This window comes from Bufo gargarizans, unplaced genomic scaffold (genome assembly GCF_014858855.1).
Source record: "Bufo gargarizans isolate SCDJY-AF-19 unplaced genomic scaffold, ASM1485885v1 original_scaffold_998_pilon, whole genome shotgun sequence".
NCBI lineage: Eukaryota > Metazoa > Chordata > Amphibia > Anura > Bufonidae > Bufo > Bufo gargarizans.
In genome coordinates, this window is record NW_025334788.1 from 138,725 (window position 1) to 155,166 (window position 16,442).

General features: G+C 41.8%; 1 protein-coding gene across 1 annotated transcript in view; it reads left to right on the forward strand.

The window, feature by feature from the left end:
• LOC122924302 (calpain-8-like) overlaps nt 1-14,109 on the forward strand; it is a 77,491-nt gene extending 63,382 nt beyond the window's left edge. The window contains exons 8-12 of the mRNA XM_044275254.1: nt 829-903; nt 2,773-2,930; nt 4,457-4,608; nt 5,623-5,831; nt 13,663-14,109. Of these exons, the coding sequence (XP_044131189.1) occupies nt 829-903; nt 2,773-2,930; nt 4,457-4,608; nt 5,623-5,820 (583 nt within the window). The 3' untranslated portion in view covers nt 5,821-5,831; nt 13,663-14,109. The remainder of the gene's footprint in view (nt 1-828; nt 904-2,772; nt 2,931-4,456; nt 4,609-5,622; nt 5,832-13,662) is intronic.
• The last annotated feature ends 2,333 nt before the right edge of the window (nt 14,110-16,442 follow it).

Genomic DNA, 16,442 nt, shown 5'->3' on the forward strand with positions numbered 1-16,442 from the left:
CACCGACTAGATACTGATGACCTATCCTGAATTCATATCAAGTTACAAGAGAAGGTTTGTGTAACACATGTTAAACACATTCATAGGGAGTCTATAAGAGTGTCCTTCTGGCCTCCGTCTGGCCAACATACATGAGTATATTACATAAGAAAGGCATGTAATTCTGTAATAGGCTGCACTATTGCACATAATAAAATATAAATAACATAATAAAAAAAAGTACATCCTAAAGATTTCTCTTTTTACAGTGGGACACCCTGTGGATATGTTAAAAGTACAGTAGGTCATAAACGTGATGACAGGGGCATAGCTATCAGCGGTGTAGAGGTGGCAGTTACACATGGGTCTGGATGTCTGTGGGGGCTCAAAGGTCCATCTGCCACATAAGAAGACATCAGTATTATAAATGTCACATGATAATTGTCTTTATGTCATCAATTAGACTTGCATGTAAGTGTAGATGTCCAGCAGCTGGGACTCTCGAAGATCTTGATCAGAGAGCCAGCCACATCTGAGTGAGGATAATACCACCCTCCAAGAATGTCAGTCATTCCTCCTGTGCCCAGGAGACCCAGTGGGGAAGTGAACCTACTGACCCTTACTAAATAGATGTGCAGACTGAGCCGAAAGTGTCTGTTCATGGGAAGTCGGCAAAGACAGCTGTCAGCCCTTGGCCTTTTTATGCTTGTGGTCGGCTTTTTCCAATATAATGTTTGAGTATGCTGGCCGCGTGTGACGGAAGGTTTCCACTCCCTGGACTTTAGTCTTTGCAAATTAATGTCTAAAAGGGAATTTCCTGATTTTCATGATTTCTTCTTGTCCTCTCAGATCCCCGGAGTGGGGGAAGGTGGCTCCTGACGTAAAAGCAAAACTCTATGTTCAGAAGGAAGATGGAGAAGCTTGGTGAGTTATCAGCTTGTATCAAGCATAAACAACCTCTAGAGCACAGACTTCCCAAGTTCCACTTTCAGCTCTTCCAAGTCAGGTCCTTGTTCCCACTATAGGTGGTGCTCTGCATCCAAGCCTTTTGCAAATGTCCCACAGAAGAAAAACACATAAGCGGCACTCACCAGAGATGGTGGTTTTCTTTATTCCAAAATTCTCACATTACATCGATATAGGCATGGGGCAGTCCGCGATGTAATGTGAGAATTTTGGAATAAAGAAACCTATCTCTGGTGACTGCCGCTTACGTGTTTTTCTTCCATGGGACATTTTCAAAAGAGCTTGTATCAAACAGTCTGCCCCATAAACACTACCTGCTCGCTGCCCCTTCATACAGGGTCTTGCCAGGTGTATTCATTACCAACTGCCTGTGACTACTGTTTATATGGCCAGGCAAGGGTGCAAAAGGTAAAAAATGTCTTAACTTTTTTCTTTATTTCATAATATCAAAATAACACAGAATCAATAATCAGTATAGAAATACAGTTATATTTACCTAGATAAATCCACAAACTGATCCCACTCCTTAGTAAGAGCGAGAGAGAAAAAATACATACTGTTTATTTGAAATAATCCTAAAACCAAACCATATATCTATCAAGGGTGACAATTTAACCAATATTCAATTCCATCCAATCTCCAAAACCTGCAGCCTTAAAGGGGTTGTGTTGTGTTAATATTGAAGAACTATTCTCAAGATAGGTCATCGATATCTGATTGGCGGGGGTCTGACACCCGGGACCACCGCCAATCAGCAGTAAGACGAGGAGGCGGCGCTGCTTCCTCGTCATTACACTACGTTTCGTCTCCAGTAGCGTGGTGAATTGAGCGGGTACTTGTATTACACTCCATTTCCGAGGCGAAGTGCAGTGCAATGAAGAGGAATCGGTGCTGACATAGAGCGCCGCCTTCTCTTCAAACAGCTGATCGGTGGAGGTGCTGGGTGTCGGACCCCTGCTGATCTGATATTGAAGACGCATAACCTTTAACTCCTTCTTGATTATAGAACTGAGAGAGGCATGTTACCCCAAATCTTTCTCAGATGAACTCCAGATATTCAGAGACTCCTAACCAAACTCTATATATCATGTTTCCTGTAATAGCAAATGTCTTCCTTACCCCTTCCAGGGGTTAAATAACTCTGCAGCATGGGGAAGAGCCATCACTATACCATCGCTCGTCCATGTGTAGGACGGCGGTGTGCCGGGGGGCAGATCATTATTACACAGCACGATCTGCCGCCGGCATGCTGAAAGATCTGAATTGCCAGATGAACAAGCGTGTAATCGGAGGCAGTATTAGATTGCCAGTTGATTTATCGTTTACACTTAGATGGTCATCCTGGTGGTAAAAAAAAAGCGCACGCAAGATGATTTTCTTTCCTTGGGAGATAACTCTTTAGATCTGGTGGATGTACTACAACTCCCAGTAAGGAGAGACTTGTTCTTTTCTACAAATGGCCTGGTTACTGACTCCGGCACTATATGTGGGCCACAGCACCTATATCTCCTGCCTAGCACCAGCACCAAACCCACAACACCAAGGGCACCCCAACTACCAATATGCAGGAGCCCCAACATTAGGTTATGCCCCAAGGGAAGAAAGGGTGCGTCCTTCTATCACGGCCCTGTCCCTAGGGAGCATCAGTGTGAGGATCGCCACTGTGAATAATTATTGCAACCAGTATCACTACCATTCCCATCATCCTCTCCTCCGGGGCATGCAGCATAAATGTTACTAAAACAGGCATGCCAGGAGAGGTGATGGGTCCTCTTTAAATTTGGAAAGTTGGAAATTTGTGAAACACATAGTTTTGGTTGTTTGCAGGATGCCCTTCGAGGAGTATAGGAACAGGTTTAAAATATTGGAGATCTGTAACCTCCAACTGAGCGAGGCGTGCTCTGGTGACAACTTTAAGTGGTCCCTGACAGAATTCAATGGAAGCTGGAAGAAGGGAATCAGCGATGGAGGGAGGAAAGGTTTGGGTAAGAATGTGTGTTCTCCGAAATCATGCCTGCCACCGTCATACGTTATACAGATGTCTACAATCCCACAACGCATCTTATGAAGTGAGTCCATCCTTTGTGTACTACACAACCAGGAGGATTACTCCCAACTCACTGCAGGCAGTTTTAGGGTTTTTTTGGTCATTTTTTTTTTCATCCCCACTTTTCCAAGAGTCATAACTTTAATATTTTTATGTCAACGTGGGCATTTATTGTACCATATAATGTATAGTGTTGATCACAAATATTCTAATCGCTAATTTTTATCGTGAATATCGTCACTTCGACAATTCGTGAATATATATTCTATATATTCATAATCGCAAATATTCTAGATTTTTTTTTTCATCAGTAACCTCCCTGCTTGCTTGTGGGCCAATGAGAAGGCTGCAATATCTTTCTCTGAGCATAGCAACATCCCTAGCAACCAATAGGAAAGTTGCCTACCCCTTACTATATAAGAACCTCCCCAGCAGCCATTTTCTGCAGTTTTTTGCAGTTCTGAGAGAGAGAGAGCAGTGACATTGCTGTGCTCTGTGCTTTGCTGACTCATCTGGATCCTTATTCAAATACATTAGATAGTTGGTTAGCTCATATATATAATACAGATAGTTAGTGGGAGATAGTCAGTGTAGGTTAGATAGTGATAGAGTGTGGCTGATAGGTTCCAGTGCAGGGTGTTGGGTAGTGTGATTGGAATAGTGCTACATGAAAAATGTAGCAAAATTGAGCCGCGCCTGTATTGCACGCGCAATACGCGCATATTACATTGCCGATTTTCACAATCAAGAAAAATTTTGACTGGCGATCACGAATTCTAGAATTTGTGAATTTATGGTGAATATTAGGCCAAAAATTCACTAAATATTGCAAAAACTAATATTGCCTATGCTGCTTATCAATAATAATGTACCGAGAAACATGTAAAAAAAATTATAGGTTGGGTAAAATTGGGAAATTTAAACACACAATTCTTCCTTTTTTTGAGGTTTTGTATTTATGACATTTACTATGCAGTAAAACTAACAGGGTCACTTTATTCTGGGGGTCAGTACGAATATGAAGAGACCAAATGCATAGACTTTCACTACAATCACATAGTAAAAACATTAACCCCTTGACAACATGCATCGTGCATGTACAACGGATGTCGTGTCTTTAAAGATGGTGCCCGCCCCGGAGTGAGGTGGGAGCCGTAGCTGATGGGTTTTTGCTGTTTCACACAGGAGACGCCTGGGACTAATGTCTGTGATAACATTGCCGAGCTGGCTTTTCCCAGATAGAGGAGAGGACCGTGTTTTGAAATTGTTTTCATTTTTTTAAATATTATTTAAAAATGTCTTAATTATACTTGGGAAAATGTGATTGCCAAAAGTGGTCAACCCTTTTATACATAAATAGATAGGATCTAACAGGAGAAAGTATCAGTGCCTGGAATATGAAGTACTACATCCACTACTATTCATATATTATTATCCTTCACTGTTATGTTATTTCACACTCAGCCGGATTTAGCACCAACCCCCAGTACCGGATACAATTGAAGGCTAAAGATGGTGATGCCACCAAGAAACGCACTCTCGTTGTGTCTCTGACACAGAAGAATCGAAGGAAGAATAATATGAAAATGCTTAACATTGGCTTCTATGTATATAAGGTTGTTGGGAATTTTTGTTATTATTATTGTTATTATTTTTTATTATGTTCCACTTCTGAAAGGAACTCTCTGGCCACTGCACACTGTTATGCCTAATGCTACTACTACTACTATTATAACCACTACTACTACCCTACTATCACTACTAATACTTGTACTACAACTACCTCACTACCACTACTACTTCTACCACTGCTACCACCACCTTTTCTTACTACTAATTACTACTACTACTATCCCACTACTATTTCTACTATCCCACTATCACTACTACTTCTACTACTACTACCCCACTACCACTTCTACTACTACTAATACCACTACTAGTACTGTCCCACTGTTATTACTACTACTTCTACTACTACTACCACTACTGCATCTACTATTTCCACTACTATCAGCAGTACTGCTACCACTCTACTACTACTCCCACTGCTGCTACTTCTACCACTACTGCTACTATTACCACTACTACTACTACCACTCCTACTTTTACTACCACTACTACTACTGCCCTAGTCTTATTACTACTACTTCTACTACTACCACCACTACTACTATGTCTACTACTACCAGCAGCAGTGCTACTACTACTCTACTACCACTACTCCTATTATTACCAGTACAACTGCTGCTACTACTACCACTATTACTACTACCACTAACACTACTACCACGAACACTACTCCTATTACTACTACTACTACTAGTACTACTACTTCCACCCTACTATCACTAATGTTACTACTACTGCTGCTATTACTACTATAACTCTGCTACCATTACTACTACTACTACCACTACTACTGCAACCACAGCTGCTACTAAATATCACTATATAAATAGCCAATAAATAGAAATATATTGGATAATGGATTCATTTTACCATCCATGTAGGCTTTATTACATTTTTCTTCCGCTATGTGATACTTACACTGGATACAGAGATAATGGTAACTGATGCTAATGTTACACTATTACTCTATAGTCATCATTGTGTTCTCTATACAACAGGTTCTACCTTCAGACAAAAGTCCTCTGGGGAAGGAGTTCCTCAATAAAAACAATCCGGTTTTTGTATCTGATTTTATTACTTACCGTGACGTATCAGGTCAGATGGAGCTTCCTCCAGGGGAATATGTCATTGTGCCAGCAACCTATACCGAGTCTCAAGAAGCTGAATTTTACCTCCGTGCTTTAACAGAAAAATAAGACAGAGCATGGTAAGTACTGTATGCAGAAATGACTTCTGTTACTTTGGAATCACTTCTGTAGATTGAAATTCACTCACTTTCGTCCAATGATACATATTTACATAGACCATTCCCCCAAACATTGCTCACCTTCTATATCCCAATCACACAGTGCTTATATCCTTCATCACACCTTGTAAAGAATACAGACCCCAGACCAGACCCAAGAAGAAACAATCTACAAAATAATTACCAACCCCAGAATAACTCTGGATTGCACCTTGAAATACAGATGACAGACCAGACTGCAGAGTACATATAGGTCCCAGAAAAACTTGGAATGCCCCCCAAAATAGAGACCTAAGACTAGACTACAGACTAACTACAGACCCCAGAATAAATACAGGCCTCAAAGACCCTAAATAAATTTAAACTCAGACAAGACCCCAAAAAATGCAGATATTAAACCAGCCACCCTAATCTAAGACCGAGGTCAGACCTCAGAAATAACTACAGAGTGACACCAGACCACTTAGAGTGGTCGTCCAGTTGGTACAACATTTTTATGTGGCTTACAGTAGGTTTAAAGTAAAAAAGACACCATACTTTCATTGATTTCCCTGCTGCCATTCTGAAGCTGCTCCAGTCTTACTGCTGGAATCCGCCTTATTAAATAGGGACCTTAGAATAAATACAGACTGACTAAAAGAATATATAACTCAGATCAGACGCCAGAAAACAAACCAAACAGAAAGCGATCCAGCTCCACTGGACTGCAAATTAAAATCTCCTTCTTTAGTTAAAACTAGAGATGAGCGAAGTTTAGAAAAATTAGATTAGGCCAGAAATTTGATTTTTTTTAAATTAATTCTAGTGTTGATTGCGAGTATTCTACTCACAAATTTTTATCGCGAATATCGGCACTTCGAGAATTCGCGAAGATGTAGAATATAGTGCTATATATTTGTAATTGCGAATATTCTAGATTTTTTTTCCCATCAGTAACCTCCCTTCTTGCTTGTCGGCCAATGAGAAGGCTGCAATATTTTTGTCAGAACTTAGCAACATCCCTAGCAACCAATCGGAAAGTTGCCTACCCCTTTACTATATAAGAACCTCCCCAGCAGCCATTTTCTGCAGTTTTTTTGCAGTTCTGACAGAGAGAGCAGTGACATCGCTGTGCTCTGTGCTTTCATCTGGATCCTATTCCTTATATAATTACATTAGATAGTTAGCTCCTATATAATACAGATAGTTAGTGGGAGATAGTCAGTGTAGGTTAGATAGTGATATAGTGTGGCTGATTCCAGTGCAGGGTGTTAGGTAGTGTGATAGGGATTAGGCCCCTTTCACACGAGCGAGTATTCTGCGCGGGTGCAATGCGTGATGTGAACACATTGCGCCCGCACGGAATCCGGAACCATTCATTTCAATGGGGCTGTGTACATGAGCGGTGGTTTTCACGCATCACTTATGCATTGCGTGAAAATCGCAGCATGTTTTATATTCTGCGTTTTTCACGCAACGCTGGCCCCTTAGAAGTGAATGGGGCTGCATGAAAAATGCATCGCATCCGCAAGCAAGTGTGGGTGCAATGCGATTTTCACGGATGGCTGCTAAGAGATGTTGTTTGTAAACATTCCATTTTTATCACGAGCATGAAAAACGCATCAATGCGCATTTCACTCGCGTGATAAAAACTGAACAACTGAACGCAATCACAAACAAAACTGAATGTACTTGCTTGTGAAATCGGGCAGTTTTCACTGAACGCATCCGCAACGCATCAGGACCTAATGCGGACACGCTCGTCTGCAAGGGACCTTACTGTTTCTCTGCTGTCCATACCTACATGCTACAGACATAGTGCTGTGATGTCACAACAATACTTAGTGCACCAATCAGTAATATCTACTCAGACCTAATAAAATGTGAAGTTGCATGTATTGCGCAAAAAAATATGCACATCATTAGTGCCGATTTGCACAATTGCGAAAATAATAGCTGGAGATCCAGAATTCTAGAATTCATGAATCTATTGCGAATATTAAGTGAAAAATTTGCGAAATATCACAAAAATTAATATTGCCTATGCCACTCATCACTAATCAATTTGTCACAAATCACGATCAATCAGGTAAACCCAGGCCACTCTGCCTAATCCTATTCATCCCACTTGGTAAACCCCAATCACAGTGTGAAAGCTTGGAAGTTAAACTGCAGGGAGATTGCAGGGAGAGTGTATCGACATGTGCAGTACGCTATAGTGCACCCACTTTCAAAGTTAATCCTTTCTGTAGGTACTGTGCTATCAGTATTATAGGCAGATGTACTTTATCGCCATATGCATCACGTTGTAGTCCACACACATTCAAAGCTAATCCGTTTTGTTAAACAAAAAGAAAAGCATACAGCAGCCTTCAGTAAAGCAAAAAACCTGTGTGCACCGCTGCAGTCCAATGGTTCTTTAGCTGAACAAAATAAAGAAATGGAGGCAGCGCCCTTCTGTTAGCTGTAGATTTACTGTGTGTCAGTATTACAGGTCAATGTTAGCGTCAGGTCTAATTTATTGCTGTGGATTTAACAGCACAGTGCCCCAAGATTCAAGTAGTGGCTCCATAACACAGTGGGAAGGGTGGCAGCAGTGGCAGTGAAAATAGTGGCCCCATAACACAGTGGGAATGGTGGCAGCAGTGGCAGTGAAAATAGTGGCCCCATAACACAGTGGAGAGGGTGGCAGCAGTGGCAGTGAAAATAGTGGCCCGATAACACAGTGGAGCAGGTGGCAGCAGCAGCAGTGGCAGTAACAATAATAGTTGTGGCCCCAAAACAGAGTGGGGATGGAGTCGAACAGCTGTGGCAGAAACAGGGATAATAGTGGCCTTGTGACAGACTGGGGGGGGCAGCAGCAGTAGCAGTGACATGTGTTCGCATCACTGTTTATTTTTCCGTTCTACTGATTCATCAGAAGAAAAGAAAACTAAAAGAAAAAAAAAAAACTAATCCAGTATTTTGAGAATCCATAAAGCCTCTTTCAGACGGTCAGTATTTAGTCAGTATTTGGCATCAGTATTTAATCAGTATTTGTAAGCCAAAAGCAGGAGTGGGTCCAAAACACAGATGAGATGCAAATAATTCCATTCCATTTTATCTCTCTTTTGGAGCCACTTCTGCTTTTGGCTTACAAATACTGATTAAATACTGATGCCAAATACTGACTGTGTAGTTGTGTATAAAATTATTGACCATTTATGTTCTCATCCTCCTCTGCCAGTTCATCCCCCTCACGGCTCAGGTGGCCATGAAATGTAGATTGCATGTCTTCTGTCCCCTCTCCAATTATATTTGTCAGCTTCCCCTCCAGGACGTGAAGGAATGGATTGACATCAATCATCCTGTAGTTCTGCCCACTGACAAATAAAGGGGCCTCCTCAAAGGGCCTGAGCAAATGACACTTGTCACACACGAGATGTCATTGAATAACGCAGAAGTTACACCAGAGAGTAGACCCGTCTGTCTGCAGCATTAAGATATCGCTGACCCTCTTCTTTTGTTTATAACGGCGGTCTACCATATGGAGTGTGGAGTTCCAATGGGTAGAAACGTTGCATATCAGGCGATGTTGGGGAAGAGCATTTTGCCTTTGTAGCTCAAGGAGGGCATGTTTTGCACAGTAAGAGTGGCTGAAGTGCATGCACAGTTTCCTGGACATTTTTAACAGCTCTTGCAGTTCAGTGGAAGACTTGAGGAACGAGGTGACAATGAAATTGAAGATATGTGCCCCCCCTAATGCAGTGCAGACAAAATGTTCTTCCTATCTCCAGTTGCCGGGGAGGCAGCCAGTGTTTGATTTCTTTATTGATGACACTTACCAGTTCCTCTCGATGTGGCTCCGTTCGCCAAGGCAGGTGCAGAACCATGCGACAACTCCTAGCTTTGCACAGATCATATGCTGGAGGACCTCTGTGAATTGCCATCACCTGGCCTTCTGGTGGGACAGAACCTCATTTACCCAGTGGGCTGTGAACGACATACATTGTCCTTTACCATAGTTGCAACACCATAAGTTAGCACTGGCGTGAACTCTTTAAGACGCCTAGAGGCCCATGGACTGGCAAACCTTCTGCTTAATGTACGTGTACAAGGCTGATACAGATTTTTTAGAGAGGTAATGATGACTTGGGACTCTCCACCTTGGCTTGGCATAAGCCATCAGTTCTCTGAAATGTGCAGAGTCAACTACATGGAAAGGGAGGGACTGTAGTGCCAGCAACTTGGCCAGGTGCACGTTCAGCTTCTGCACCATTGGATGAGGGCACGCATACTGTTATCTTTTTGCAATCGCTTTGGTGATCGATAGCTGTCTAAACAAGTGATGAGGAGGAGCATCAAAAGCAATAGACAACATTGAAGTTGACGGGAAGGAATGACAGCTTCCTTCTGGTGATGTTGTCGAGCCCTGACTGCTGGAGAGGGGGTACATGCCAGTGGGAGATATAGCAGTTGGTGCATCAAGCTGTAACACTAAATGAGTGGCATGGTTTTCCCACACCACTTCAGGGTGATGCTCCCTGACCTCTTGCAACATGTGCTCCCACCCGATTGTCATCAATGGTAGTCAGCAGCAGACTTCTCCTCCAAGTCTGTGCTGGCCTGTAACTGCTGACTGTTCTCACAAAGCTCATCTCTGTGAAAAGCAGAGTACAGACAGCAGCATACATTACTTGGCTAGCAGAAGGAGCAGCAAAAACAAGAGGCAGGTTCAGGACAGGTGAGGGCACAAAAGCAGTTCCTAGGCCATGCCAAGTAAGCTTGGTGTCAGAAGAACCCAAGATTCCTGGCTGTGTGTACCTGTTGTCACTTGAGATGATGTTGAAGCCCGAGTCAAACATTCCAGTACAGTTGGATTGTTGGCCAAAATGGATGACAGTGGCAGCTCTGGCCTGTTTCTGTGGCTGTAACAACCCACTTCTTCTGCTGCTACTTGTGCCAGCTACAACAACATTTTTTCTACTGCCTTTCCTTTGGAGGGCCCAGGCAACTGTCTGTTGGCCATAGTAACTGAACTGTAATGTAACGGATTAACTAAGAATGTGTCTGACGCACAGTAAGCCTATGTGTAAAATAACAGATTAACTATAAATGTGGCAGCAGTTGAACAAAATAAACTATATATTAGACCGCCCTTAAATATTGAGTCTGACGCACAGTAAGTCCATGTATAAAATAACTGATTAACTATGAATGAGATGCACGCAACCTGCAGTCTCCCTACTTTCTCCCTATGGTCTCCCTACAGTCTCAAAAAACTCTCCCTACCATATCCCTGCACTGCCCCTGCACTCTCCCTATCCAATATTCTTTTTCAAACAGTTTTCAGCAACATCTGCGGGATGGCTAGCTGCACGGCATTATGGGTGATCTCGCATTTCCAGGCTTCCTACTTTCACTTTGTAACACTTGCAGCTGCCATTTTAGAAAAAAACTAAAAAAATTGTTACCACGAAGCGCAAGGAAATTTGGATTCGCTGCAAGTCTAATTTTTCTTGAACTTCTGATCGAATTCCACATTCGGATGGTTCGATTCACTCAGCACTAGTAAAAACATTAGAGTCACAGGCAGTGTTCCCTCTAAGCCTTGGCAGCTGCTGAGCGGGGTCGGCTCAGAGCTGGGCACAGCGCCATCAAAGGTGGGCGATAGGAAAACCTAAGATAATTGTCACTTCAAAGAGCATACAAACCTCAGCGCCATCCCATACAATACAGTATAGTCCTCTCTGTGATCACTAGACATTGCTCTCCATATAAAAATCATACAGGGAAAAAAAAATCTTTGATCCAGAGAACTTACATAGAAAAACTAATAACCAAGAGGCTAAACAAAACCCAGTTTCTGACCCTTATGTTAAAACATAACTTTCATTTGATTGCTCTAATACCTAAACACCTAAAGGAAAAACATAATTTAAAAAAGCTGCTGTTTCTCTAGATGACCTTATGTTGATAGTAGTGGTAATAGAGTCTAAAGGGTCTATTAAAGCATCTACACTATTTTTACAAATCATTGAGACTCTATTAACACTACTATCAACATAAGGTCATCTAGAGAAACAGTAGGTTTTATTTTTTTCCTTTCTCTTTAGGTGTTAAAATGGAACTTTAATTAGATTGCTCTAACACCTAAACACCTAAAGGGGGAAAAAAGAAAGACTGTGCTGGGCTGGCGGCGCTGCTTTTGCCGTGGGCTGTGGCAGGGCCGGGGTGAAAAGGGGAGAAAAATACGTTATAAAAAAGTCTGATAAATACCAGTGTGAATGAAGGACTGTTAAAAGGGGTTAATAACTACTGAAGACCCTTCACAGTAGTTATTAACCCCATTAAGCAGTCCCCCAGTCACAGTATTTCTTAACCACTTCAGCAGTCCTCCAGTCACAGTATTTATTAACCACTTCAGCAGTCCCCCATTCACAGTATTTATTAACCACTTCAGCAGTCCCCCATTCACAGTATTTATTAACCACTTCAGCAGTCCCCCATTCACAGTATTTATTAACCCCTTCAGCAGTCCCCCCTTCACTGAAGAGGGGACTAGTGAAAGGGGTTAATAAATACTGTGAATGGGGGACTGCTGAAGTGGTTAATAAATACTGTGACTGGAGGACTGCTGAAAGGGGTTAATAACTACTGTGAAGGGCCTTCAGTAGTTATTAACCCTTTTAACAGTCCTTCATTCAGACTGGTATTTATCAGACTTTTTTATAACTTATTTTTCTCCCCTTTTCACCCCCGGCCCTGCCACAGCCCACAGCAACAGCAACGCCGCCAGCCCAGCACAGTCTTTCAATTTCTTTCATACCAGACACGGCTGAGACGTAAAGCTGCCTAGGCTACCACTTAATCCAAAACCACTACCTCAGCGAACTCTGTGCCCACGCTCCTCAGAGTTCCCTTCCTTCTCCCACGAATCCTGCAGCGCCAATAAGTGCGCGAACAGCGCTGCGGTGTGTGTGTGACGTCTGACGTTAAAGAACACAGTGACGACTGACGTTATGTAGGCGCGCCCCGCTGTGCTGAGCTGCACAAGACTACGAGGAGGACGTCGGCGCCGTCACGCACATGAGTCTGACGAGTGACGACAAGAGCTGGCATTTTGCCAGCAGCGTTAGCGAACTAGGCTGAGTGAGCGGGCATTATAAAATTGTGAGCGGGGCCACAATAATTGCTGCGCGGCCGCCCACCCGCGCAGCTTAGAGGGAACACTGGTCACAGGTAACAGTAGTGAGTACAAATGACGTGTTTCGATCGACTAAGCGATGTTCAACATTAATCTTAAACGTGTACACGTTATGATAAGGATCGTTTAGTCGATCGAAACACGTCATTTGTACTCACTACAATTACCTGTGCCTTTTTAATATTCTATATAAAGGAGATTAAAAAAAAATTTCCGATGGAGCTGGATTGCTTTCTGTTTTGCTTCTATTACTTACTCTCTCTGGGGTGGTGTCCATGCATCTGGATCATCCCTTGGCTTGATAGCTGGTGAATATACTACGCCAGAATACAAATCCTTGAATATCTAGATACCCCAGAATAAATACAGACCCCAGACCAGACCCCAAAACAAATAGACCTCCAGAATAATGTAAGATTCCCTAAATACAGTTTCATATTAGAATGATTTAGTTACAATATACTAAAAACTTCCTTGAAAGAGTTCCTATGGTAATCGAAAAAGTCATGAAACGTTATTGAGAACATGGTGGAATGAGCTGGTTATTGCCGCCAGGGTGAAATTGTGATCCTGGCTCCATCTCTAATGCAATGTTACTTTTATGAATTAATCTTTTTATTTTCGCAGTGGCTAACCACACTATTGGCCTGAGGATAGATCCACAGATACGTTGATAAGAAAGAAAAGATGCTTGGCCTCATCCTGTAATCAGCACATTCTCAGCAGATTCCTATTATATCGTTTATATGCATAAATGTTGATTATTTCAATACAATTTCCTCTGAAATGCAGAATCTCCTCTTGTGTGAACCAAATGTCTCAACATAATTTCGGGTCAGATAGTTTTGTAGCTGAAAAAAAGAAATGTTTTACATAATCATAAAATGACTAACTGTCTGAGCTATTCTCTTCAACCAAACTTGCAGATTTTTTATAGGTTTCTTTGCTAACAGAGCGGTAGCTAGACTTCCTTAAAGGGGTTTTCCCGTGAAAATTGTCTACAGTTTTCACTATCACCTGCATCTGAATACTTTTGTAATTGCATGCAATAAAAAATTGATCATTGCCACTATGTATCTGCATAGCACCACCTGCTGTTTTTTAATTTATTATTTCTTTAACCTGCTCACTGAGATGGCCGCACATGCTCAGTTTAATCCTTCAACTGCCTCCTGAGCTGTGATAGGGAGAGCTGAGACACGCCCCCTGAGCTGTGATAGGGAGAGCTGAGACACGCCTCCTGAGCTGTGATAGGGAGAGCTGAGACTTGCCCCCTTTAGCTGCAGCAGAGAAGACACTACCCTTGAGCTTTCAGCTTGATATACAGTACAGACCAAAAGTTTGGACACACCTTCTCATTCAAAGAGTTTTCTTTATTTTCATTATTTTTGGCATCAAAACTAGGAATTAACACATGTGGAATTATATTCATAACAAAAAAGTGTGAAACAACTGAAAATATGTCATATTCTAGGTTCTTCAAAGTAGCCACCTTTTGCTTTGATTACTGCTTTGCACACTCTTGGCATTCTCTTGATGAGCTTCAAGAGGTAGTCACCTGAAGGAACCCTTCCCTGTAACATAAGAAGATGCAAAACCTGTTCCTATATAATGACAACAGATAAAATCCGGATCCCCAACACACAGCAGGATATAGGATCCCTGGGACATTCACATGTTCTACATCCAATGTTGTTTATCTGATTCTCTGCACTAAATGTCCTGTTGGAGGCCTCTACGTTGGGGATTTATGACACACTACAAGATCTAAAGAGTCTTCTATAGACATAGTTGGGGCACCAGGTCTTAAAAAAACTGAATATAGAGCAATTAAAAATCATATGTATCCCAAAATAATACCAATAAAATTGGCACCTTATCCCGTAGTTTCCAAAATGTTGTCACTTTTTTGAGTTTCTACTGTAGGGGTGCATCACAGGGGCTTCAAATGGGACATGGCATCTAAAAACAGGTTCAGCTATATCTGCCTTCCAAATCTGCCGTGTGCCCGTACAGCAGTTTACGATCAAATGTGTGGTGTTTCTGTAAACCACAGAATCAGGGTAATACAGTAAATATTGAGTTTTATTTGGCTGTTAACCTTTGCTTTGCTACTGGAAATAATTGATTAAAATATACAATCTGCCCAAAAAGTTACATTCCGAAATTTCATCTCCATTTTCCGTTAATTCTAATAATAATAACTATTATATGATGTATCACTATCTATTATAAAAGTAGAGAAATTGAAATTTGAAAATTCGGGAATTTTTCTAAATTTTTGGTAAATTTGGGATTTATTTCACAAATAAAGGTGAAATATATTTACTAAAATTTATGACTATCATGAAGTACAATGTGTCATGAGAAAACAATCTCAGAATTGCTTGGATAAGTAAAAGTGTTCCAAAGCTATTACCAGATAAAGTGACACATTTATTGATTTGATTTGCAAAAAATGGCCTGGGCAGGAAGGTGAAAACAGGCCCAGGGTTGAAGGGGTTAATGCAAATGTAATAGTGCAAGCTATGCTTAATACTTATACATGCTATTTGTATTCTTATAGTTTTACCAATCAAACAATCCTGTTCTACCAATCAATCAACAATCCTGCTTACCAATCAATTGCACACTTGTACAATCTGTTGACTAATAAACAAGTTAGAATACAAAGAAGAGTCACTTATTTGGAAGACAGGAATGGTTTATGCTAAATGTCAGACTGCACACTGTGTATGAACACAGAACAGTAAAACAGATGCTAATCACCAGCGATAGTGGATCTGACTATATGGAGCCTTGTCCTGCGCACAAGGTTGCAGCGGCTGCCAAGAAGTGAGAGTGCAGCCCGATCTAGACCACGCTAAAGTCCGTTTCTACATAGACTGAGTCCGCACAGAGACATTAGGCAGCCAGCAAAAGGCACACAATATCTGCTAGCCAGGCATCATCATACAGGACCAGGTCACGAGAAAGCTGCTCTAGCAAGTCCTTGATAAAAGTAAAGGCTGCTCTCGTACATGCAGAAGCTGAGGCTGCAAAAGTAAGGTCTTCCTTTGCTGCACAACAGATGCAACTAAAGAAAGAGAGCATGCCTGCAAGTGTCACTGGAAAAAGAGACAGCATGCCTTCAAGCGTCACTAGAAAAACTTGCCGCAGAGAAAGAAGCAGCAGCCACAGTAGCCAAAGCAGAGTTCCTAGAAGCCATGCAGTTCCTCGAATCTGAAAAACACAGCGAAGTACTCGGGCAAGACCTATATCAACAAGATCCAGCACAGCGCGTTTCATAATATGTCCATCAGCATCCTAGGACAGATGACAACTATGATTCAGCATACTGTATCAGCCAGCCTATACAGAGTGTCAAAGATCCTACTTCGAACCACAATACCTCCAGCAGGATGGTG